At 42.5% G+C, this 24,735-nt stretch overlaps 1 protein-coding gene across 2 annotated transcripts in view; it reads left to right on the forward strand.

Annotated features, from left to right (window-relative positions):
- The window catches only part of LOC142742372 (retinol dehydrogenase 7-like), an 81,419-nt gene that overhangs the window by 21,662 nt on the left and 35,022 nt on the right, over nucleotides 1-24,735 (forward strand). The window contains exons 3-5 of one of the 2 annotated variants that reach the window (XM_075852018.1): nucleotides 7,398-7,656; nucleotides 10,349-10,512; nucleotides 14,665-14,954. In XM_075852018.1, coding sequence (XP_075708133.1) covers nucleotides 7,398-7,656; nucleotides 10,349-10,512; nucleotides 14,665-14,885 — 644 coding nt within the window. In that variant the 3' untranslated portion in view covers nucleotides 14,886-14,954. Of the gene's footprint in view, nucleotides 1-7,397; nucleotides 7,657-10,348; nucleotides 10,513-14,664; nucleotides 14,955-24,735 lie in introns of those variants that run through there. The other variant, XM_075852017.1, reaches the window with a different exon arrangement.

The raw sequence follows: 24,735 nt of genomic DNA on the forward strand, positions 1-24,735 counted from the left end.
AGAAGTCTATGGGGCCGGGTAATACACGGCCATCACCGGAATGTGTACCGAGTGATGGCCATGTATTCCGTCGCTCGTCCTTTCTCTCCTCCTCCTCCTCACAGTGCAGAGTGCATGTGAGGAGGAGGAGGGTCTTTTTTTGCTCCCTGTAGGAGTCGGAATCCCCAATCCCCGGCCGGGGATTGGGGATTCCGTTACAGGAGAAGTGCGTGACTACACTGTCCATATATCGATACAGCGATGTCACTCACTTCTGCAGCGTAATCCCCGACGCTATGGCCGGGGATTCCGCTACAGGAGAAGTGAGTGACTACACTGTCCATATATGGACACAGCGATGTCACTCACTTCTGCAGCGGAATCCCCGACGCTATGGCCGGGGATTCCGCTACAGGAGAAGTGAGTGACTACACTGTCCATATATGGACACAGCGATGTCACTCACTTCTGCAGTGGAATCCCCGACTCTATGGCCGGGGATTCCGCTACAGGAGATGTGAGTGACTACACTGTCCATATATGGACACAGCGATGTCACTCACTTCTGCAGCGGAATCCCCGACCTGTGGCAGGGAAATCCTCTCCAGGAGAAGTCAGTGACTACACTGTCCATATATGGACATTGAAGTCAGTGACTTCTCCTGGAATGTGGGGGGGGGGGATGGGTGCAACCTACAGGGGGCTGTGTGGCATCACCTACAGGGGACTTGGTGGCATCACCTACAGGAGACTTGGTGGCATCACCTACAGGGGGCTTTGTGGCATCACCTACAGGGCGCTGGGTGGCATTACCTACAGGGGCCAGGGTGGCATTACCTACAAGGGTCAGGGTGGCATTACCTACAAGGGGCAGGGTGGCATTACCAACAGGGACCTGGGTGGCATTACCTACTAGGGGCAGGGTGGCATTACCTACTAGGGGCAGGTGGCATTACCTACAAGGGGCAGGGTGGCATTACCAACAGGGAGCTGGGTGGCATTACCTACAAGGGTCAGGGTGGCATTACCTACAAGGGGCAGGGTGGCATTACCTACAGGAGGCAGGGTGGCATTACCTACAGGGGGCAGGGTGGCATTACCTACAGGGGGCAGGGTGGCATTACCTATAGGGGGCAGGGTGGCATTACCTATACGGGCAGGGTGGCATTACCTATAGGGGCAGGGTGGCATTGCCTATAGGGGGCAGGGTGGCATTACCTACAGGGGGCTGGGTGGCATTAACCAACAGAGGGCTGTGTGGCATTATCTACAAAGGGCTGTGTGTGTCAACAAAGTTAAATGAAATTCATCCGATTTTAAAACGGACAGGGAAAAAAACGGATGCAAAACGGGTCAAAATCGGCCGTTAAAAACGGCAACACGGCCCGGAACGGAATCGGAATGGATGCAAAACGAACGATTTTATCGGCCGACACTCGGACCCTGTCGTGTGAATGAGGAATCAGGATCATTTCCTCTGATGAGCCCACAGAACCCCAGTTTGACACTGCCCAGTTGTACAAAAAAGTTGCCGGCTTCCATAAAGAACCACTGTACTTTACAATGTTTTGCCATCCCTTGTGGTCAGTACTTGATCAGTGCAATTGTCATCATGCAGCAGCATAAGGATCTGAAGCATACCGTACTTCCCAGTCTTGCAGAAACTATTTGATGAAGAAACAGACTACTGGAGTACGGTATGATGGACTGTCTGCCACAATTGCCAGATCTCAATTCTATTAAGCTCTTTTTGGATTAGCTGAATCATAAGATATGTGGGGAGGGGGGAAAGAATCTACTAGCCAATGTCACCTCTGTGAAAACGACAAAAGTCATGGGTTACATTTTTAAGTGAAAAAAAGGACAGGTAGAGTGTCAAATGTCCACAATGCTGCAAGTTGCAGCACACAAGAGATTCTCTGATTAAAGTTTGATGACTAGAGCAGATCTATGAAATGAAACAAAGTAAGATATGACTCTGTCAATGCATCTATTAGAATTTCTAATTCAATTCAAAGTAACTTTGCTAAAATTCTTTCAAAAAATGATTTTTTAAGACTGATTTTTAGACTTACTCTTTCTAAATCATGTTTTATGTTAAAAAAAAAAAAAAAGGGACCATGATCGAACCTTCAACAGATCCTTCAGAGATGAGCAAATCAATTCTACCCAGTATCGAATTCGTTCTAATTTTCCCAAAGTTTCTGATTTTGTGGCGCATGAATGGGGTTCGCAGCAATTAAATTGCGGGAAAATGTAGGCCGCTACTTTACCCATTAGAAAAAGAATCATATGACATCGGGCGGGTTGCAGGTGGAAATCCATGCGGTTATCCCTCCCTCCTTCATAGCCAATCACAAGGGGTGGATGATATTACTAATGTTGGATTTAAGTTAAAGTCCACTTTATTTTCACTAATGTGTGGGAAACAGCATTATGTGCCACTTACTAATGCATAGTTATTAGAAGATCAGTGCCAATTTCTTCATCTGGGAAGCCCTTGTTAGTACAACCTTCTGCACTAACTGTACGGCGATCATGTTCTAAACATGGTTGGGGCATGTGGTTAGTTTGCCGTGCGCAGTGTTATTCAATGAGGGCCACTGATGGACATGCCTGGTCACATTCTCCTTCATAAGCGACCATGTTCAGAACATTCACAGAGGAAGATATTGGCGCTGATCTTCTAATAACTAGGTACAGTATTAGTAAAGGCCCTATTACACGGGCCAATGATTCGGTGTACGCTCCTTCATCGGCTAATCGCATCTTTTATGCAGCCACAAAAATGGTTGCTGTGTAAATGGAGATGTGCTGCCGACATGATGCAAATGTATGGGGACAAACGACTGTCCTCAAACTAAAATGATCATTACTCCGTTTGTAGGAAGCAAACGAGTGCCGAATGACAAACTGTATTGTCGATCAGCGTTCATTAACCCTTTCACACTGACAATCTGTAGATTCACGTCCTACCCGCATAAACCCTGTGCAGCGAGGACGTGAATCTGCAGATCTCTGCTTCTGCCGGCATAGCGCTGGGGAGAGCGCTCTGACGCCAGCGGTGTCAGTGTCTGCGGCTCCCCAGCAACCTGTTCTCTAATAGCCGAACCGATTGGTTCGGCTACAGAGAATATGATCGCCATTATTAACTGCTTCCTGACCGCCCGCAGTAAATTGACGTCGGCGCTTACTGGGCCCTGTGCAGCGCCAACGTGAATTCACAGTGGGTGTTAAAAACTCGATCCGTGTGTCTCAAAGTAGCGGGGACACCCGGATCGCGCTGTCAACCCTTGCCTCTGGTCCCGAAAAACATGATCGGGACCTGATTGGTTCAGGTCCCGATCATGTGATCACAGGGAAAGTTTGTTGTAGCAACAAAGTGGAAAGTTTGCGTGTGCTGCCATTGGTTGCATGGCAAAACCAGAGGCCATACAACGGCCTCTGGGTCTGCCATTCACGGAAGCCTATGAGGACCAGCTGGTCCTCATAGACTTCCTGTCATTGTGACGTCACACTGACAGTTTATAACACATTATACTACCTAGGTAGTGTAATGTGTTATAGCAGCCATCAGTGCTGCAAGTCTTCAAGTAGAAAAAAAAAAGTAATAAAAATGTTTTATTAAAGTGTAAAAATAAGTTAGAAGTTACAAAAACAAAAAATGCTTTTTTTCCTATAATAAGTCTTTTATTATAGGAAAAAAAATAAAACGTTAAAAAAGTACATATATTTGGTATCACCGCGTTTGTAACAACCCAAACTATAAAGATATAATATTATTTTTCCCGCACGGGGAACACCGCAAAAAAATAATTAAAAAACAATGCTAGAATCACAATTTTTTTGGTCATCACCCCTCCCAAAATATAGAATCAAAAAGTCACATGTACCCCAAAATAATACCAATAAAAACTACAACCCGTCCCACAAAAAACAAGCCCTTATACAGCTTCTTTGACTGAAAAAAAAAAAAATTATGGCTCTCAGAATATGACACAAAAAATAAATAATTTTATCGAAAAGTGATTTTATTGCGCAAACGCCACAAAACATAAAAAAAACTATATACATATGGTATCGCCGTAACCGTACCGACCCGCAGAATAAAGTAAAATTTAATTTATAGTGCACGGTGAACACTGTTAAAAAAAAGGACAAAAAACATTGTTTTTTTGTCACTTTGCTTGCCGAAAAAAATCAAATAAAAAGTGATCAAAAAATACATGTACCCTAAAATTGTACCAATGAAAACTACACATTGTAATGTAACAAATAGGCCCTCGCACGGCTGCGGTGGAGAAAAAAATAAAAAAGTTCTGGTGCTCAGAATATAGCGACAGAAATTGTGCAGAGCGTTCCAAAAGCGGATAAGATTGGGCACCATTTATCAGTGCGACACTGGCCACACATATATGAATTATTATTTATTTACCCCATTATTATACCCTTTTATTATGCCCTGATGTACTCTGCACAGATTACATATAACCCCACATTATAAACTGAAATACCAGTAAAAACCCAAACACAACTACTACCCGGCTAAATCTGTGCTCCAAAACCCAAATGGCGCTCCTTCCCTTCTGAGCTCTGCCGTGGGTCCAAACAGCAGTGTATTACCACATATGGGGTATTGCCATAATCGGAAGAAATAGCTTTACAAGTTATGGGGTGCTTTTTATTCTTTATTCCTTGTAAAAATGTAATTTTTTTTATATTTTTTCAGACAAAAAAAGTAGATTTTCATTTTCACAGACAAACTCCAATAAATATAGCAAAAAACCTGTCGGGTCAAGATGCTAACTATACCCCTAGATAAATTCCTTGAGGTGTGTAGTTTCTAAAACCACTTTTGGGGAGTTTCCACTGTTTTGGCACCACAAGACCTCTTCAAACCTGACATGGTCCCTAAAATATATTCTAAAAAAGCAGACCACAAAATCCTCTAGGTGCTTCTTTGCTTCAGACGCCTGTGCTCCAGTCCATTAGCACAATAGGGCCACATGTGGGATATTTCTAAAAACTGCAGAATCTGGGCAATAAATATTGAGTTGCGTTTCTCTGGTAAAGCTTTCTGTGTTACAGAAAAAACAATTATTACAAATGAATTTTGGCAAGAAAAAAGAAATTTGTAAATAACACCTCTACTTTGCTTTAATTCCTGTGAAACGCCTAAAGGGTTAAGAAACTTTCTGAATGCTATTTTGAATACTTTGAGAGGTACAGTTTTTAAAATGGGGTGATTTATGGGTTCTATCTAGTACATAAGGCCCTCAAAGCCACTTCAGAACTGAATTGGTCCTTGGAAAATAGCCTTTTGAAATTTTCTTGAAAATGTGAGAAATTGCTGCTAAAGTTCAAAGCCTTGTATCATCCTAGAAAAATAAAGGAATGTTCAAAAAACAATGCAAATATAAAGTAGACGTATGGGGATGTTAATTAGCAACAATTTTGTGTGGTATTACTATTTGTTTTACAAGTAGATACATTAAAAATTAGAAGAGATCACGCTGTGCTGTCATTCACAGAAACTTTACCGAAGTGTCGGGATTGTGAATAGACATCGCGTCCTGGCTGGAGGTGATGTCTATTCACTCTCAAGACACTTTCGTAAAGTATTTGATCACACTGTGTTGCGAGTACTGCTCAAAATGAATGGAGAGAAGTGTATGACGCTGATTGGTCAGCGTCATACACTTCTCTTTACAACGACCAGTTGGTAAAAAAGTAAAAACACGCCCATTTGTCTATTAAGAAACTAATTAGCATAAATCTAAAATAGGTCATAACATGCTCCAAATTTATTGTTTTTCTAAATAAAAACAACTGTTGTTATCTACATTACAGTGCCGATCAGATTATGTAGGAGATAGGGAACTTATAATCTGGTGACAGAGCCTCTTTAAAGTCTAAAATAGGCTGGTCATTAATGGGTTAAGGTCAAAGGGTAAGGTCAAGGCCGCGTCGTTGACGCGGTTTTGTTGCATTTGAAAACCGCATGCGGTCAACTGCGTGCGTTTTTTTGTCTCTGTAATGCTGCAGTTCTGTTGCATTTTTAAAGGAAATAATTGATGGACATAGTTTTCACCCGTGTTGAAGTTTGTTTGGTGCTTCCTGTATATAGTTCATTACAACGCATTGCAGAACTGTTAGCAAAAACGCAAGCAGTTCAGCAACAGCTTTGGCAGCGCGGTCATTAACTGCATGCGGTCGGACATTATGAAGATGCAGTTAACTGCACAAAGAACACATTGGAATATAATAGCAGCAGTTTGTCCATAACAAAAATGTCACCATTGACTTCTATTGAAAACGACTTGCTGCTATTTAAAAACGCAATATAAACGCACCGTGACTGCACCATGTGGCCTTAGGCCCCATGCACACCAACGTAAAAACGCCCGCAATTACGGGCTGTAATTACGGCACATTTTTACGGGCCCATGGACTTCTATTGGCCACGGGTACCTCCCCGTATGCTTACGGGAAGATGCCCGTGCCGTTGAAAAATATAGAACATGTCCTATTTCAGGCCATAATTACGGCACGGGCAGGCCCATAGAAGTCTATGGGGCTCCCGTAATTTCGGGTGACTACGTGTGTGCACCCGTAATTACGGGAGCGTTGCTAGGTGACGTCAGGGGATAGTCACTGTCCAGGGTGCTAAAAGAGTTAAACGATCGGCAGTAACTCTTTCAGCACCCTGGACAGAAACTACCGATCACAATATAGATCAACCTGTAAAGAAAAAAAAAAGACGTTCATACTTACCCAGAACTCCCTGCTTCTTCCTCCAGTCCGGCCTCCTGGGATGACGTTTCAGCCCATGTGACCGCTGCAGCCAATCACAGGCTGCAGCGGTCTCATGGACTGCCACGTCATCCAGGGAGGTCGGGTTGGATGTCGAAAGAGGGACGCGTCACCAAGACAACGGCCGGGTAAGTATGAATTTCTTTTATTTTACTGCGGAAAGGGCTGTCCCTTCTCTCTATCCTGCACTGATAGAGAGAAGGGGCTGCCGATTAGTGCAGTGCAATTTTGCAGCGAAAACGTGCCTGTAAATACGGGTGGAATACTGGTGACACCGGACCCATATTTACGGGCACGTAAATACTGGTGCAATACAGGTCGAATACGTGTGACCAAGGACCCGTATTTATGCCATTATTTACTGGAGGAAAAAAATAAGTTTGTGTGCATGAGGCCTTACCCTGACAGACTGAAAAACTGATTGGAACTGAGGCAAACCTAATGTTAATTTGTAATCAATATTTCAATCAGTGTAGAAAACATACAAAAAAAAATAGAGCAAATACAGCAAGTGTGAACCCAACTTTAACCCAAATATTGTATATAAATGTTACTTGTCTATATGCTTCTTTTCTGTTTAATATTCCTCCAATTTGTTTTTTTAGGGCTTTGGGGCTTGGTAAATAATGCTGGGACTGGAATGCCTGGAGCACCCAATGAGTGGTTATCAAGAGATGATTTTGCAAAAGTTCTGAATGTGAATCTGCTTGGTCCTATAGATGTGACCCTCAGACTTTTGCCTTTAATCCGCAAATCTAAAGGCCGCATTGTTAATGTGTCAAGTATCGTAGGAAGAGTGACTATCTGCGGGGGAGGATATTGTATTTCTAAATTTGGGGTTGAGGCATTTTCAGACAGTCTGAGGTAAGCAATGAGAATTCTTAACATTTTCATTACCCCCAAAAGAACTAGGGTATTGTTTTAAAACTGTTCTAATATTTTTTCTTTACATTTTTTTTAAAAGCAAGCCATGATATACTGTATGCGTAACATACATAATGGGACTCCTGCATACAAACTAGAGCTAGATAGAACCGAAAAAGGAATGAATGCTAAGAAACGAAGAAATAGTGAAAAATACAAAAATACTTTATTGACATAAGGTAAATAGTACAGTAATGATTAAAAACCCATAGACCAACAGTTAAAACATGGAAACTCAACTGGGAATTACCCAAATATACACAAATAGATGTGTAGGTCCCCCAAAGGAAATGGTATGTATAGCTAGTGCAGGTGACCATAATTGACTAGAATGTAAGTTTGTAAATATCGAATATATATCAATGGCCAACAAGAACAATTCAAACATATGCAAACATGGCCTGACGGCACAAGATGAACATGATATAAATACAGATAATGACCAGAAAATTGAAACAGTAAGTAGTGTTTGAACAGAGTACAAACAAAATGCTGGACACCACAAATATACTGTGCATGCAGAATGATTAAACATCCATAGGAGGAAATGGGAGAGATATGTTAAAAAAGTAAATGAAGCATGAAATGGAAGTCTAACATACCCATGATGAAAAACGGGAAGAGCCACAGCTGAGATCCACCCCAACGCGCGTTTCGGTTTGGATACAAACTAGAGCTGTTGCCCATTCCAAATATGAGGTTTCAACTGAGAATATACAAAAAGGCATTTTGTTGGTTATCAATGGGCAACATCACATTTCTTTTTACCTGCAATAGTTTTTATACATAACCGCAACTTGTACTGACCCTTGTTCGAACCTTTGGACAGAATTTAGCGGTGATTCACAGGTATTGCAGCCTTTTCCCTCATTGAAGTGAATGGGAGAAAAAGCTGCAATACCTGTGAATTGCTGCTAAATGCATGTCTGAGATTCACAGTGAGCAAGTAGAAATGAAGGGGAAGCAGCGCTCGTATAAACGCTGCACCCCCTTCAAACCAGTTGATGGGTGGGGGTTCTGGCAGTCGGACCCCGACCCATCAGCTATTGATGGCCTATCCTGTTGATAGGCCATCAAATTTTACTGGCTGGAAAACCTCTTTATGATAGTATAAAATGTGAAATTGAACGCTATGATAAAACATTATATATTATTTGTTTTTTTTTTCCTCTAGTGCAGAGAAGGGTAAATGAAAAATAAAGAAATTGTTTATATTAATATTCTGTAAAAATTTTATTAATAAAGAGTTAAAAGAAAAAGACTGGGTAGTACATAATTAGAAAAACATGTCTGTTTTTTTTATTGAAGTGAATAGGGCACAGCTGCAATACCACACACATTCTGTGGACAGGTGTGGCACTGTTTTGGAAAGAGAGCAGCCATGTTTTTTTTATACTATGAAAACCCATTTAAATAATAAAGAGGAGCTTACTACATATTATTTTATAATAGATGTAGCAATCATTAACTTGACACTTAACTCGTTAAATTTATTCTGGCTAGAAATTGTAACTTGACCTTTTCAATGGCTTTTTGCGTGTTTTAAGTGATGTGTCAAGTTAAAGTTTTCTACATCTGTAAATTTAGGGTATAAGGCATATTCAGAAAGCTTAGAAATGCCACCTAGCAGAGTCCGACAAAATTTTATCATGTAGCTGTCTATGCAATGGATTTTTTCCTCTGGCCGCTATAGATGTATTTTTATAAAGATATATTAAGAAATTATTAGAATACTATTAAGCAGATGATACCAGGGATTTATAACTTAAAGAGGCTCTGTTACCACATTATAAGTGGCCTATATTGTACATGATGTGATCGGCGCTGTAATGTAGATTACAGCAGTGTTTTTTATTTAGAAAAACGATAATTTTTGACAGAGTTATGACCTATATTAGCTTTATGCTAATGAGTTTCTCAATGGACAACTGGGCGCGTTTTACTTTTTGACCAAGTGGGCGTTGTACAGAGGAGTGTATGACGCTGACCAATCAGTGACCAATCAGCGTCATACACTTCTCTCCATTCATTTAATCTGCAGATAGCGATATAGAGATCTCACTGTGAATGACAGTTTTCAACGTAATCTTGCGAGACTACGCCTGCTATGCTGTAAATCACAGAGACGCCACAGAAGTGGTCAGGATTCTGAATACACATCACATCCTGGCTGGAGGTAATGTATATTCATAGTCAGGACACTGCAGTAATGTTATAGTGTGTTTATGTGGCTGCACATAGCGATATAGCTGTATCGCTATCTGCAGTGTAAATTAATGGAGAGAAGTGTATGACACTGATTGGTCAGCGTCATACACTCCTCTGTACAACACCCACCTGGTCAAGAAGTAAAACACGCCCAGTTGTCCATTGAGAAACTCATTAGCATAAAGCTAATATAGGTCATAACCGTCAAAAATCATCGTTTTTCTAAATAAAAAACACTGCTGTTCAATCTACGCCGATCACATAATGTACAATATAGGCCACTTATAATGTGGTGACTGAGCCTCTTTAAACATGCAGTCTGGATAAGATTTAACCTGCGATGAGGACTTTCATATATAAATGAATAGTAAATCAATAAACTAAATAAAGGTGAAATTACTCAAACTGTATTCTAAACTTATAGACGTGAACTGAAACCCTTTGGAGTACAAGTCTCTATTATAGAACCTGGCTACTTTAAGACGGGACTGAATAATATGAAATCTATGAAGGACACTCTAAGAGCAATATGGAAGAATGTCCATCCAGAAATCCATGATAGCTATGGAGAAAAATATTTTCAAGACTGTAAGTGGCGACATTCTATATAAAGCTAACAACTAAAACTTTTTTTTTTTTGAAAAATAAATGTCCTTGATAGAGAACACTGGTACCCACACATGTAGCGGATTTGTTGCAGAAACACGGCCACATGTTTGAAGACTGCCACAGGGGAAATTGCACTCAGTTCTTCTTAATACCAGAGGACGTATCTTGAACGTTACACAACAGTCTCTATACAGACTCGCAAGTAGCTGTGCTGGTTCTCCTCAGATCAGCGCTTTACTGTACAGACTTTTTCTCCTTCCTGATACAGAAGTATCACAGTTCCCTCAAGCTCAGTCTAGCAGCCCCCTCTAAGGTCTGTGTTACGCTGTCTGGGGCAACTGGTGGCAGTCTGGACGCTTCTCAACAGTCTCCGCTCCCTCAAACTCCCGACTGCGGAAATCCAGACAGTATGGTCCACACAAGGCTGACTTCTGTCCCTTAGTAGCCAACAACATACCACACTACTCACTCCCCTTGTAGTTCCCCATTTTATATTCTCTCTGGCTCCACTTAGCGTGGAGAACACGGCATCCCGACACCTATGCACTTTCACACTGGCAAGGTGTAATGACATCTCAGGCTTCAATTCTTCAGTGTCATATTAGACTGGGCACAACCACCCACACATCACTAAGGCCTCATGCCCACTTCAGGTTTTTTCATCAGGTTTTTAACTGATAGCACCCTGACACATTCATTTCAACGGGGCCATGAACAGTTTCGTTATTTTAACGGAACCGTGCGGCCATTCCTTCAAAAATAGGGCAGTCCTACTTCCTATGAGAGTCTTACCAACTTATTATATAGGTTTAAACACTCGTGTTGGGCGCCACTACCGTTAAAAACTATAGCTAGTGTCTGGAGGAAGGCACACATATTAATGAGAGATGACGCGGATTCTTCTATCTACCCTAGGACTCCATTATGGAACAATCCATGGTTGCCTCACATGCTGTCCCTGCCGGGAGTGATGATGTGGGCTGGGGTGGGGGTGAGATTTTTAGGTCAGCTATACTCTGTGGTTAGTGGTTTTGTCTCCTTTTATGAGCTTGAGGGGAGGTTTGGGGTCTCGAGGAAGGCTTTTTATCATTATCTTCAATTAAGGCATGCCTGCACGGCTCAACTCTTACTCAAACCTATGCTTTGTTGTTGGCGTCTGTAAAACGACCCTTTGATAGGGCGTTCCTGAGGTGGAAGAGAGATATTCCTGATTTGTCGGAAGAGGGGTGGAGGGAGGTAGAGCTCTCATTCTTTGACTCAGTTATTAGTGCATGAGATTTTTTAATACACTCAAGGACATATACAGGATTTATTACACTCCGGTTAGACTACAGAGAATTGGGGCCTCAGGGTCGGATAGCTGTCCTAGGTGTCAGTCGGATGTTGGCACGTACCTTCACTGTGTATGGTCCTGTCCTAGGATTTCGCCATTCTGGTCTAAGGTTGTGGAGTTTCTTCATGATAAATTTGAGTTTCCTCGGGTTCTCTCCCCTCAGGTGTGCCTCTTGGACATTATGAATGAGATATTACAAGGCTATTATGACCAAATATTTTTTCGCTTTGCTCTGTTTTGTGCTAGGAAGGTTATGATTATGGCATGGAAAGTCACGGTGTGTCCAAGTCTCGAACATTGGTTGCAATTGGTGAATAAGTATGTACCCATGTATCAGAAGTTATACCTTAGCAGGAGATGCCCTGACAAATTTGGGAAGATATGGGCTAGGTGGTTGGAGACCTCTGACACTGCTATCTAATCTGTTTTTTTGTTTTTTCTCTTTCTTACTGGATGGAGTGGGAGCACTGGGAGATGTGAGGAGCGAATGTGTGACTGGCGTGTGAATGGGTGTTTGTTTTGTGTGTTCTGGGCAATGATAATGGTCACCTTCTGATCCTGTTTTAATTGCAATATACGAATATCCTTATGTGATCCTTCTTGTCTAAATGCTGGCTTTTGCAATGTGAATGTCTCATATTTTATGGTGATTGTTATTGCCAACTAGTTTTGGTTGGTCAGTATTCTCTGTTTGTTTTTGCTTGCACTTTTGTACTTTTGTACCATGAGAAAAGTTAATAAAAGAAAACCTTTTAAAAATAAAATAAAATAAGGCGGGTCCTACTCCTGCCCGTTTTTTGACGGAACAGTCTCGGCCTTTGCATTGATTTGGTCAGTGAAACAACGGACTGTACACAGAAGCCATTCGTGTGCGGTCTGTAATCCACGGAAACGTCATTAGCGGCCGTTCAACGGCCGACGGAAGTGTGCATGAGGCCTAAGGGAGAACCAACAGAGCCCTTACATAAAACCTGCATTAAAATGAAACATAACAACAATGAATTCCTCCATAGTGACAGTTATGTACATTTATATAAATAAAACAGCAGCACTTGTCGTCCGCATCACACATGTGACAGAGGGGAAAAATACACACATAAGGCAATGAGTGAGCATAATGCAGTCTTTACAACTTAGTGGCTATAGAGCAACAGTTCTGTACACCCTCCAGGGGGGAAGGGTGGTCTCCTCCACACCTTTCAATCCCTGGGTGTCCTTGTCTCATTCCCACAGCGCTGTAAATATACACACTGTTCAGTATATTTTTATTTAAATTTTCTCTTTAGCAGCGGCCTTCCCCACAGCAGGCCTGTGGCAATAAGTAAATCCGGCCCTGCACAGGGCTGAAAACATGATCAGTCAGCTTTCCTAACATGTCTGTGTTAGTAAATACTTACATTTCCCATAAAAGAACACTTCAAAAGCATCTAACAATTTTAGAAATCAGCATTGTTCCGTTTCTCTGTTATTCCTCCTGGAAATGTATGAATAAATTGACATGATGTTACCATTCCCCTGTCAGAGGGGTGTGCCCCTACAAACTCTGACATTGTCCAATCAGTGCTCACAGCATCAGACTGTGTAGGGGCACGCCGCTCGCCCTATTAACAAGGGGACTGGTAACACCCAAGCAGAGCTCTAAGAAAAGATGCTCTACAATTGTTATTTCATGACGAATACTGAAAGTTACTAAAACAGACATGTCGGAGAGGGGACAGGTTCTCTTGAGTCGCCTAGTGTATCTCATTACCTTTTACTGAAAACTTGGACAATCATTCTCTCTGTCTCTTTATCAGGTTGTTTTTCCATGATTACTTTTGATTAAATCCTGAATTTTCTTTTATTGCTTATTACCTTTATGATGTACATTGAGGCTGGATTCATAAATGTTATTGATCTTTTAACTTATTTTTCAATTCTTGTTTCCTTTATGCAATGTAGACCCGACCTGAAAACGACCTACCAGCAGGCTAGCTGCTGCCGAGGGATCTTATTATGGTTTTACTTTTACTCTTTATGACTGTATTATTCAACCTTGACTTATTTAACCTTGAATACCTGGTACTCATTAATACATGAACATCCACAGACAGATTTAAAGGCATTATCTCTAAAGCTTTTCTGCTGTTATCATTGGGGATAGGCCGCTTATTTCTCCAGCAGCGTAAATGTAGTCTTACATGGCACCCATTCCAATTCATGGATCACCATGTAATACATGGTAGCAGGGAGTCTGCCATGGCTGGAGCATCACTTTGTAGCAGTATTATTCTCAGGCACACAAATCAATGGGAGGCATTTTTGGCAGTTTTTTGGCGCGTTTTCCGACGCGGTTTCCGCATCAAAAAACGTGTTGAAAAAACTCCATGTTAACTAGGCCTAAAAGTTATGCTTTAAGAAACATTCCAGACCTATTCCATTGATTATCTATTAAACCCTGTGGAGGACGATCATTATAAACCCCATAGTGAGGGTGAATCGCTAATTTAGGTTTATTTTTTTTTTGGGCAGAATCAAAAGTGCAGTTAACTACAATTGTTTCCGCCAAAAAAACGGAAACCTTACGGAACGGAGACAAACGGATACCATTAGCAATGGAAGCGTTACCATTGAAATCCATGGTAATGCAAACGGAAGCTATGGTTTCCGTTTGCCTTTCCGTTGATGGGTTCCTCTGATGGAAAAGTCTGACAGAACCCATCAACAGAAACCGAAAGCTGATGTGAACAGGCCCTTAACATATAAATGCCTAATAAATGCAGTGGATAAATGTATATTTTTTGCTTTTTTTGTTACAGATGTGTCTGATCTAGAGAAAACATTTCTCTCCTTTTGCAACACAGATCTAACACCTGTCATAGACTGCATGGAGCATGCACTCACTGCCGTGTACCCGAAAACACGCTATTCTGCAGGGTGGGATGCCAAACTTTTCTTTATTCCTCTTTCTTATGTCCCAACTGTGTTGGCTGACTGTCTGCTTACCAGGACTGCCCCCACGCCAGCCCATTTAGTATAATACATTATTCTTTATGTTGAAGTTGATTATACTGTATGTTGCTCAATAAATATATGGACATTTGTAAAAGCAGAGTGATTTTTATTTTTTTAAATTTGTTTATATATGTTAATGCTACAGGCTGAGGCTCCAAAATAGACTGATTATTTGGGTGAATTCACACGCGGTAGATTTTGTTGCAGAAATTTCTGCGACTGACTGATTTGTCTGAATGGAACTTGCAGAAATCCATGCACCTGCTGCACAAACATCTCTATTCAGATTAATGGAACTGATTTTCAGTTGCAGAAATGTCTGCAACAAAATCTTCTTTGTGTGAATTCTGCTTTGTGGATTTACAGGATCAAGTGAAGATTATGTCCCCCTAGGACATAAACTTCACTTGACACAAATGTTGTTAACACAAATGAAGTATATGTCCCATGTCGATATTTTTAGTGATAACAATTTATTCATTTATAGACATAAGAATAAGAATAAACATAAACAAACTTAAACATAATCATAAATCATACTGCATAATCCTAGACAGGAAACCGCTCTGCAATATGCAGAAACAGAGTGTTAGATGTGTCTTTACCAAACCCATCTCCCCACATGAATTCTGCAAGATATGTAGGAAGCAAATCTTGAAGAACACCCGTTTTCATTTTGATATGAGCCTTACATTTACATTCGGTTTGTTCGTGCTCGCCAGCGTCTCCCTCTACCTTCTCAGCGATGCCGATGTGCTCTGCTTCCTGCCTCCTCTTATGCTCTGTGCCTGTAGGCTGCACGCGCTCTTGGTGTGTCTAAAAGGGCCAGCACGCACACCAGGGAAAGTGTCCCCAGCCTATCCCTGCACTCCCGGGGCTTTAAAAGTGAGCATGCCCTCTGCCGCAGTGCCTGAGCAATGTTGCACAAACCTCGTGTTATCCTGCAAAGCTTCCTGTTTTCTGTATCCTGTTTTCCGTATCATGTGCCTGTGTATAGTAATCCGATTTCTGCCTGTTTCCAGTAATCCGGTTCCTGTCTATGTCCAAAAATATGGTACCTGCCTGTATCCAGTAATCCGGTTATTGCATGTATCCAGTAATCCGGTTCACGCCTGTCTCCAGTAATCCGGTTCCTGTCTGTATCCAGTAATCCGGTTTACGCCTTTATCCAGTAATCCGTTTCCTGCCTGTATCCAGTAATCCGGTTCCTGACTGTATACAGTAATTCAGTTCCTGGCTATGTCCAATAATCTGGTACCTGTCTATATCTAGCAATCTGGTTCTTGCCTGTATCCAGTAATCCGATTCATACCTGTATCCAGTAATCCGGTTCATGCCTGTATCCAGTAATCCGGTACCTGCCTGTATCCAGTAATCCGGTTCTTCCCTGTATCCAGTAATCAGGTTCTTGCCTGTATCCAGTAATCCGGTTCATGCCTGTATCCTGTAATCCAGTTCAAGTCTGTATCCAGTAATCCGGTACCTGCTTGTATCCAGTAATCCGGTTCTTCTCTGTATCCAGTAATCAGGTTCTTGCCTGTATCCAGTAATCCGGTTCATGCCTGTATCCAGTAATCCGGTTCCTGCCTGTATCCAGTAATCTGGCACCAGCCTGTGTCCAGTAATCTGGCACCATCTTGTGTCCAGTAATCTGGCACCAGCCTGTATCCAGTATTTTGGTTCCTGCCTGTATCCAGTATTTCGGTTCCTGCCTGTATCCAGTAATCCGGTTCCTGCCTGTATCCAGTAATCCACCACCAGCCTGTGCCCAGTAATCCGCCACCAGCCTGTATCCAGTAATCCGCCACCAGCCTCTATCCAGTAATCCGCCACCAGCCTGTATCCAGTATTCCAAATACCAGTTGCCTGCCCGTAACCTGCTACCAGCCTGTGGTCTGTTATCTGTTGCCAGCTGCTGCGCACATCTGTGAAGTAGTCCAGAGGGTCCACAATCGACTGGACATTTCAGGGACCACCCTTGCAGACGCTAAGAGAGACCTGACTGTGCTTCTGGCATTTGCCTAGGCTGTCAAGCATCCCTCAGAGCTGTCTAGGTAGTGTGCCCGTGTCCTAACAGCCTGAACATCTGAATTATAAAAATTCCTCGATGTTTGCAAAGCCAGAAGACCCAGACAGACAGAGGAGTGTGTTCTCGCAAGTTGTGAAAGTGGAGTGCATGCAAATGTGTTGTCATTCAGTAGGATCACATCCTCAGAGACCCTAGGGTCCACACTCCAGAGATACTTCTGCACCTTAAGCTTTCCTACTACCCGGCTTGATCTGGTGTTTAATGGTTACCTACAGGAGTTACTTTAATCCTGCGCCGAACACCAATGACCTACCACCACGTGTAAATCCATTTCTCAAAATGACCTTTCAACCATTGATACGAATAGATTCTACACTTGGTCCTAAGGGGGTTTTACACAGGACGATTATCGGGCAGATGAGCGTTAATATAATGCTCGTTGATGATAATTGCCCTGTGTAAACAGGAGAATGATCAGCAGATGAACGAGCAAACGCTCGATCATCTGCTGGTCATATCGTTTTAAAAGTAAAAGATTATCGTTGTCGGTTGTGTAAACAGGGAGACGCGCTGCCGACATGATAATAATGTATGGGGACAAGCGATCGGAGTAACGACTGCTCGTCCCCATCCATAGCTCCATGTGACAGGAGCAAGCGAGCGCCAATCAACGATGTCTTGATCGGCGCTCAGTGCACCAGGCGAGTTTCGGCCGGTGTAAAACGGCCTTTAGCCAAAAGGGCGAGATTAGCAGAATCTCCCATAACAGATTAGCTGAGTTCCTACAAAGCAGCAAAACAGCTCGATTTTTACTACTTTAAATTAGTATATAGTGCCAGGTTTGAGAAGTACACTTTCTGGAATGAAAATCACCAGTGACAGCTTTCTGCAGATAGTTGAGTCAGCAAGGAATGCTGGGAGATTTCAGCTCTGCAGAATTGTGAATGCAGCTCTGGACTGTAAAACAGGCTATAACTCAAAAGTCTTACAAGATAAGCAATTCAATGTATTTACGTCTATCTACTTTTTCTGACAATCAATTCTAAATACTCTATGTATAAATTGTAAAATGTTTTTCAGTGGTCTTTAACATTAGTTTGTCTTACCAAATATATTTGTCAGATGCTCAGACATGCATTGCCTTTTGCATTTTCTGAAAAAACAACTAGATGAAAGTAAAGAAACTTCTTGAGTTGACATTTCACAATGTTCTGCAACAGGTTAATGAATCTACGGAAACTCATGATCTAATGTGTATGGGCAGTATTGTGGTATTAAAGCCACCAGAGTAAGCTCTGGTACTGCCGGTAGGGTGAAGGAGGATGTTAGGGGAGGAAGCTGCTGATGTGAGAGTACATGTCTGGAAGAATTGTGGCAAATGTTGGTGGTTATGGTGTGAATTGTAAAAAGAGGTGCATTGATAGTAGGGTTTGTGATAAATGCTGAATTCTACTGAGAGAGCGGAGACAGGAGGGTTTGTAACAAGTGGTATATTCTGCTGAGAGAAACACTGAGATAGATGAGTATGAATGTAACTCAGTATTCGAGCGATTGTGAGTGACCAAGTGTGTGGGGCTATGAATGTGAGAGATATATACAGTCTGCTAGGATTCACTTTGAACGGCAAAGCTGAAAAGCACTCTGCTCTTGCTCACGTGTAAATTAAGTAATACTGACATCTAGTGGCCAATATGAAAACGAATATTATGATGATGATTTTGCTAATGAGTTTTACATGGCTTTGTGACAACAAAAAACCTGCAGAAATAAAAAAAACTATATTGTTTTTCCCACAAACAAAATCTCAAAAGTGGTCAATCTCTAACACTAAGTGTTAGAAAATTACGTAAATCACATGGGAGGAAGAATTTTACAGGCCCTCATACCTAGATAGCTGACCTAAAACAGCCATCTTAATCTGCGTGGTCTGTGAAGAATACCTTCCGCCCTTACACCTAAAGTTGCATGTGTACTCTTTATTATACAGACAGCGCTTTTATTAACATGCAAGCTCCAATAGCATTTATATTTAGGGCTAGGTAATGTTCTGAAAAACAACCTCCCATCATAAATCAATAGACCACTCCAAACATTTTCGAACAATACCAGAAAAAAAGGAGCATATAGCCAATTGTATATATACATTTTATTACACATTTAAGACAAAGTTTTAAAACAGTAATATCTCAAGGTAAAAAAGACTCTAGTAAATGGTATAGCACAGGGGTCTCAAACACGGCCGGGTAAGTGGGCATCATATAGAAAAAATGGGAAGTTGACGGGCCGCATTACTTTCAAATTTGATACAATACAAAATTATTGTTAATCAATTAGTTATTTGAACTACTATAACACTATATTACTAGAAGAATAACACTACATTACTATAATAATAGCGCTAGGTTTAACATTTGAGATATTTCTCCACGTGCTTATTTCAACAATCCAGCTTTCCAGTTTAAGGGTATGTTCACACGCTGAGCCAAAAACGTCTGAAAACACGGAGCTGTTTTCAAGGGAAAACAGCACCTGATTTTCAGACGTTTTTTGAGCAACTCAAGTTTTTCGCGGCGTTTTTCGCGCCGTTTTTTCAGCCGTTTTTGGAGCTGTTTTCAATAGAGTCTATGAGGAAACGGCTCCAAAAACGTCCCAAGAAGTGTCCTGCACTTCTTTTGACGAGGCTGTAATTTTAGGCGTCGTCTTTTGACAGCTGTCAAACGACGACGCGTAAATTACAGGTCGTCGGCACAGTACGTCGGCAAACCCATACAAATGAATGGGCAGATGTTTGCCGACGTATTGGAGCCGTATTTTCAGGCGTAAATCGAGGCATAATACGCCTCGTTTACGCCTGAAAATAGGTTGTGTGAACCCAGCCTAAGTGTTGCTAAATGCAGTCCAACGGCTCAGTTAGCACACATGTCAAGATTGGGCAGCCCCTTTTTAGATAGTGCCGCAGTGCCCTCTGTGGATGCTGCCGCAGTGCCCTCTGTGGATAATGCAACACACCCATAGATAAGGCCACAGTGCCCTCTGTAGATAAGGCCACAGTGCCCTCTGTAGATAAGGCCACAGTGCCCTCTGTAGATAAGGCCACAGTGCCCTCTGTAGATAAGGCCACAGTGCCCTCTGTAGATAAGGCCACAGTGCCCTCTGTAGATAAGGCCACAGTGCCCTCTGTAGATAAGGCCACAGTGCCCTCTGTAGATAAGGCCACAGTGCCCTCTGTAGATAAGGCCACAGTGCCCTCTGTAGATAAGGCCACAGTGCCCTCTGTAGATAAGGCCACAGTGCCCTCTGTAGATAAGGCCACAGTGCCCTCTGTAGATAAGGCCACAGTGCCCTCTGTAGATAATGCAACACACCCCTAGATAATGCTAGTGTCCTCTTCAGATACTGTCACACACCCACTTGTAGATAACGCCACAGTGCCCTCTGTAGAGGCTGCCACAGTGCCCTCTGTAGAGGCTGCCACAGTGCCCTCTGTAGAGGCTGCCACAGTGCCCTCTGTAGAGGCTGCCACAGTGCCCTCTGTAGAGGCTGCCACAGTGCCCTCTGTAGAGGCTGCCAAAGTGCCCTCTGTAGAGGCTGCCCCAGTGCCCTCTGTAGAGGCTGCCCCAGTGCCCTCTGTAGAGGCTGCCCCAGTGCCCTCTGTAGAGGCTTCCCCAGTGATGTCAGGGGCTTGCCCAGAGCTGGAGTCCCAGGCAGAGCGCTAGTAGGCTCTTCCTGGGACTCCAGCTGTGCTCCTGACATAACTGGGACTCCTGCTCTGGGGAAGCCCCTGACATCATTGTCGATGTATGGACAGCGATGTCAGAGGCTTCCCCGGAGTCCCGAAGCAGAGCCAATAATAGCGCTCTGCCGGGACTCCGCTCTGGGGAAGACCCTGACACACTGTCCATATATGGGCAGCGATGTCAGGGAATTCCACAGAGTCCCGGAGCAGAGCCGACACCAGCGCTCTGCTCGGGACTCCGGCTCTGGGGAAGCCCCAGACATCGCTGTTCATATGTGGACAGCGATGTCAGGGAATTCCACAGAGTCCAGGAGCAGAGCCGACACCAGCGCTCTGCTCCGCTCTGGCAAGACCCTGACACACTGTCCATATATGGGCAGCGATGTCAGGGAATTCCACAGAGTCCTGGAGCAGAGCCTGTACTAGCGCTCTGCCCGGGACTCCGGCTCTGGGGAAGCCCCAGACATCGCTGTTCATATGTGGACAGCGATGTCAGGGAATTCCACAGAGTCCCGGAGCAGAGCCGACACCAGCGCTCTGCTCGGGACTCCGGCTCTGGGGAAGCCAAAAACATCGCTGTTCATATGTGGACAGCGATGTCAGGGAATTCCAGAGTCTCGGAGCAGAGCCGATACTAGCGGCTCTGTGTCCCGCGGGCCGCAGATAACCACCCCAGGGGCCGCATGCGGCCCGCGGGCCGCGTGCTTGAGACCCCTGGTATAGCAGGATATACTATAAATGCTGATCAGAACAAGTTAACAATCTATAGGATGGAACATGTCCACTCATAGAAAAATAGCATTTATTACATGGATGACTGTGTACAAAGGTACATAAAACAACCTTTAATAAACGCTCCGAAAAAGTGCTCCCATCTCTAATAACTCTTATGTAGATAAAACAAGGGAGATCACTATTGCATATAAGTATTTTTTAGTTTATAGTTAAAGGCCAGTTTTACCCATCTCAGCAAGGCCTTCCTATGTAACCACTGTGTACCCCAACGCGCGTTTTGCGATGTTTTGCTTCCTCAGGATGGTGCATAGTGTCCTAAAGCTGCCAGGCCCTTAAGTAGTATCATTGACAAGTGTTCTCACTAAGGGTATGTGCACACGATGAGAGGCTTTTGCGTCTGAAAAGACAGACTGTTTTCAGGAGAAAACAGCTGCCTCATTTCAGACGTAAAAGCTCCTCCTCGTATTATGCGAGGCGTCTGTGACGCTCGTAATCTTGAGCTGCTCTTCATTGACTTCAATGAAGAACGGCTCAAATTACGTAGCAAAGAAGTGTCCTGCACTTCTTTGCCGAGGCAGTCAATTTACGCGTCGTCGTTTGACAGCTGTCAAACGACGACGCGTAAATTACAGGTCGTCTGCACAGTACGTCGGCAAACCCATTCAAATGAATGGGCAGATGTTTGCCGACGTATTGTAGCCCTATTTTCAGATGTAAAACGAGGCATAATACGCCTCGTTTACGTCTGAAAATAGGTCGTGTGAACCCAGCCTAACTGAGCAGCGTCGATGAGCTAGCAGCACATGCCTGTTGGCGCGTATGAAGCGAGGAATGCCCCACTTCCGGCCGGTCGCGTCACAGCACATATCCGGATTCCCAGCACGCAACAGGGAGTCCGGGCATGTGCAGCGCGCCCAAGCATCCGGAGCAGGGCAGACATCCCTCCTGGAAGGTCCAACACGCATGCACATCTCACCGGCGCAAGTATACAGCTAAATAAAAAAATAAAAAATAAAAAAATAATATTAAATAATGTTCCACTAGATCCAATATATATTATATTACCCCATTCTCAGATAGATAAATCTATCACTACAGTATAATGGTGACATAACAAAGTGACAATAAATAATAAAATATACTGCTATACATAAGTTTACAAACAATACAAATTATGTCAGAAAAAGTGATAAATAAAAAGAAAATAAAATAAATATAGTGAATCATAGGTATCATAAAATAACAAAAAAAAAGTGAATAAATTACATCAATTCATAAAAAGTACAAAAAAGAGAGGGATTTACAAAGAAAGAGTGCATAAATAATTTATCCTATACATCCATCAAATCAATGTAAATACATTTTGTGAAACAATAGCAGAAAGTTAGTGCTATAAATGTGTAATCTTCTGAAGATTAGTAGATTGAAAGCATGATTTTAGTTACATTTTCATGTTAACAACATAATAAAAATATTCCTCTTTTTCCTTATATACACTTAATTGGGTGAGAACATGATTTTGGGGTGAAAATAGTGGAATCATAAGTAATAATAAAAAATAAATAAAGAAAAAAGAAGGGGGAAGTGGGGGGGGGTACTTAGAATCAAGAAAAAGAATATATATATATATATATATATATATATATATATATATATATATATATATATATAGTTGGACTTCGATCTTCATCTGTGATGATGATAACAATTCAAATGTATCACTCCCATTCTCCCCTCAAGGGCAACAAGGCAGAAAAAAGAAAGATATCAAGTTCATACATAATCACAAAATATAACACAAGAAACAATTTCTAAAAACATACTAGATAGTAGGGATATTTATAAGAATGAAACAAAGCTCAATTTCTTGTTTAGTCCATGGGGTGTCATTGATCCCAAAGTAACAATCCATTTGCACTCTCTTTGTGCTCAAACCTTCTTCAGATTGCCCCCTCTGATGCCACAATGTATCCTATCAATCCCACAAACTTGTAATGTTTTGGGATTGCATCCATGGTACATTTTGAAATGCCTCGGCAAGGTCTTCAACTGTGTGAGGTCCTCAATTGTGCTAGCACCTTTAATATCTCACACATGTTCCCTTGTGCAGGTTCTGAGTTCTCTGGAAATCAAGCCTATATATACCTTTGGACAGCCACCGTTGGCATAATAGATTACATGTGTCGTGCTACATGAGATATAATCTCTCATTTTAAATTGACTTGTACCACCAACTATCGTAATATTGATTGCTCGACAAATATTTGCTCAAGATATGCAATTACCACAGGGATAACATCCTTGCCTAGGTCTCCGGGAACTAAACGGATTTGATTTCTGAGGCACATAGTTGCTCTGGACCAAAAGGCCTTTCAGCACGATTTGAAGCCAGTGTTGGTTCAGATCTCAAAATAGGCCAATGTCTTTCCAAAATTGTCCTCATTCTCTCCCACTGGCTATTGTACGTAGTTATAAACCGTATACCGAAATCACCGGTTCGCTGTGTTTTAGATCTCAACAGATCCATTTGAAGTGTAGCTTTGGCTTTCCCATATCCTCGCTTTATAGTTTTTTGACTATAGTTGTTATCCATGTCTGCACATGCCTAACATGTCACAAGGTGGATTCTTGAATGTATGTATCATGTATCATGTGTCATATGAGCTCTATGGTCACGGCTGTTACAGACAGGGAACTGATTATTTATGTTGCCTGTCTCAGTACAGAATTGTATAAAATAGAAAAACCACAACACTCCACTTCCATACAAGTGAGAATATTTATTAGAATGCCACAGTAATGAAAGCTGCCAACTGTGGCATTCTAAGTTCCTTCTATATTGAAGAATATCTTGAAATAACAGTATTCGCTAATAAATATTCTCACTTGCATTGAAGAGGAGTGCCGTGGTTTTTCTATTTTATATATATTTATGGACTGAGTCCCTACCACTGGGCACCCTTGTTGCATAGTCCGGAATGCCGACCAGAATTTAATTTCTTGACAGTACAGGGTTGGGCTGACAGTTTGATAGCCCGATCAAGCTGATGGCACTGTATGCAGGAGCGCACATCTCTATCAAACAGGACACATAAATTAACAGGCTAATGGCCCAGTTACAGCGCCGTTAGCCTGTTAATTCACGTGGGTGGGGGCAAACTCTTTAATGACCTGGCGTGTTTTGACCTTAAAGGGGTTGTCTGGGCATGGGGCGGTTTTCAAACGGACCTATCCACAGGATAGGTCATCAGCAGTGGCGTAGCTATAGGGGGTCGCAGCAGTCGCAATTGCGACCGGGCCCCTAAGCCTGGGGGGCCCATGGACTCCCGTTGCCATACAGCATACAGCTTCCTAAATAAATCTTCTGTGCCGTGA

The sequence above is a fragment of the Rhinoderma darwinii genome, chromosome 2 (genome assembly GCF_050947455.1).
Source record: "Rhinoderma darwinii isolate aRhiDar2 chromosome 2, aRhiDar2.hap1, whole genome shotgun sequence".
NCBI classification, from domain to species: domain Eukaryota; kingdom Metazoa; phylum Chordata; class Amphibia; order Anura; family Rhinodermatidae; genus Rhinoderma; species Rhinoderma darwinii.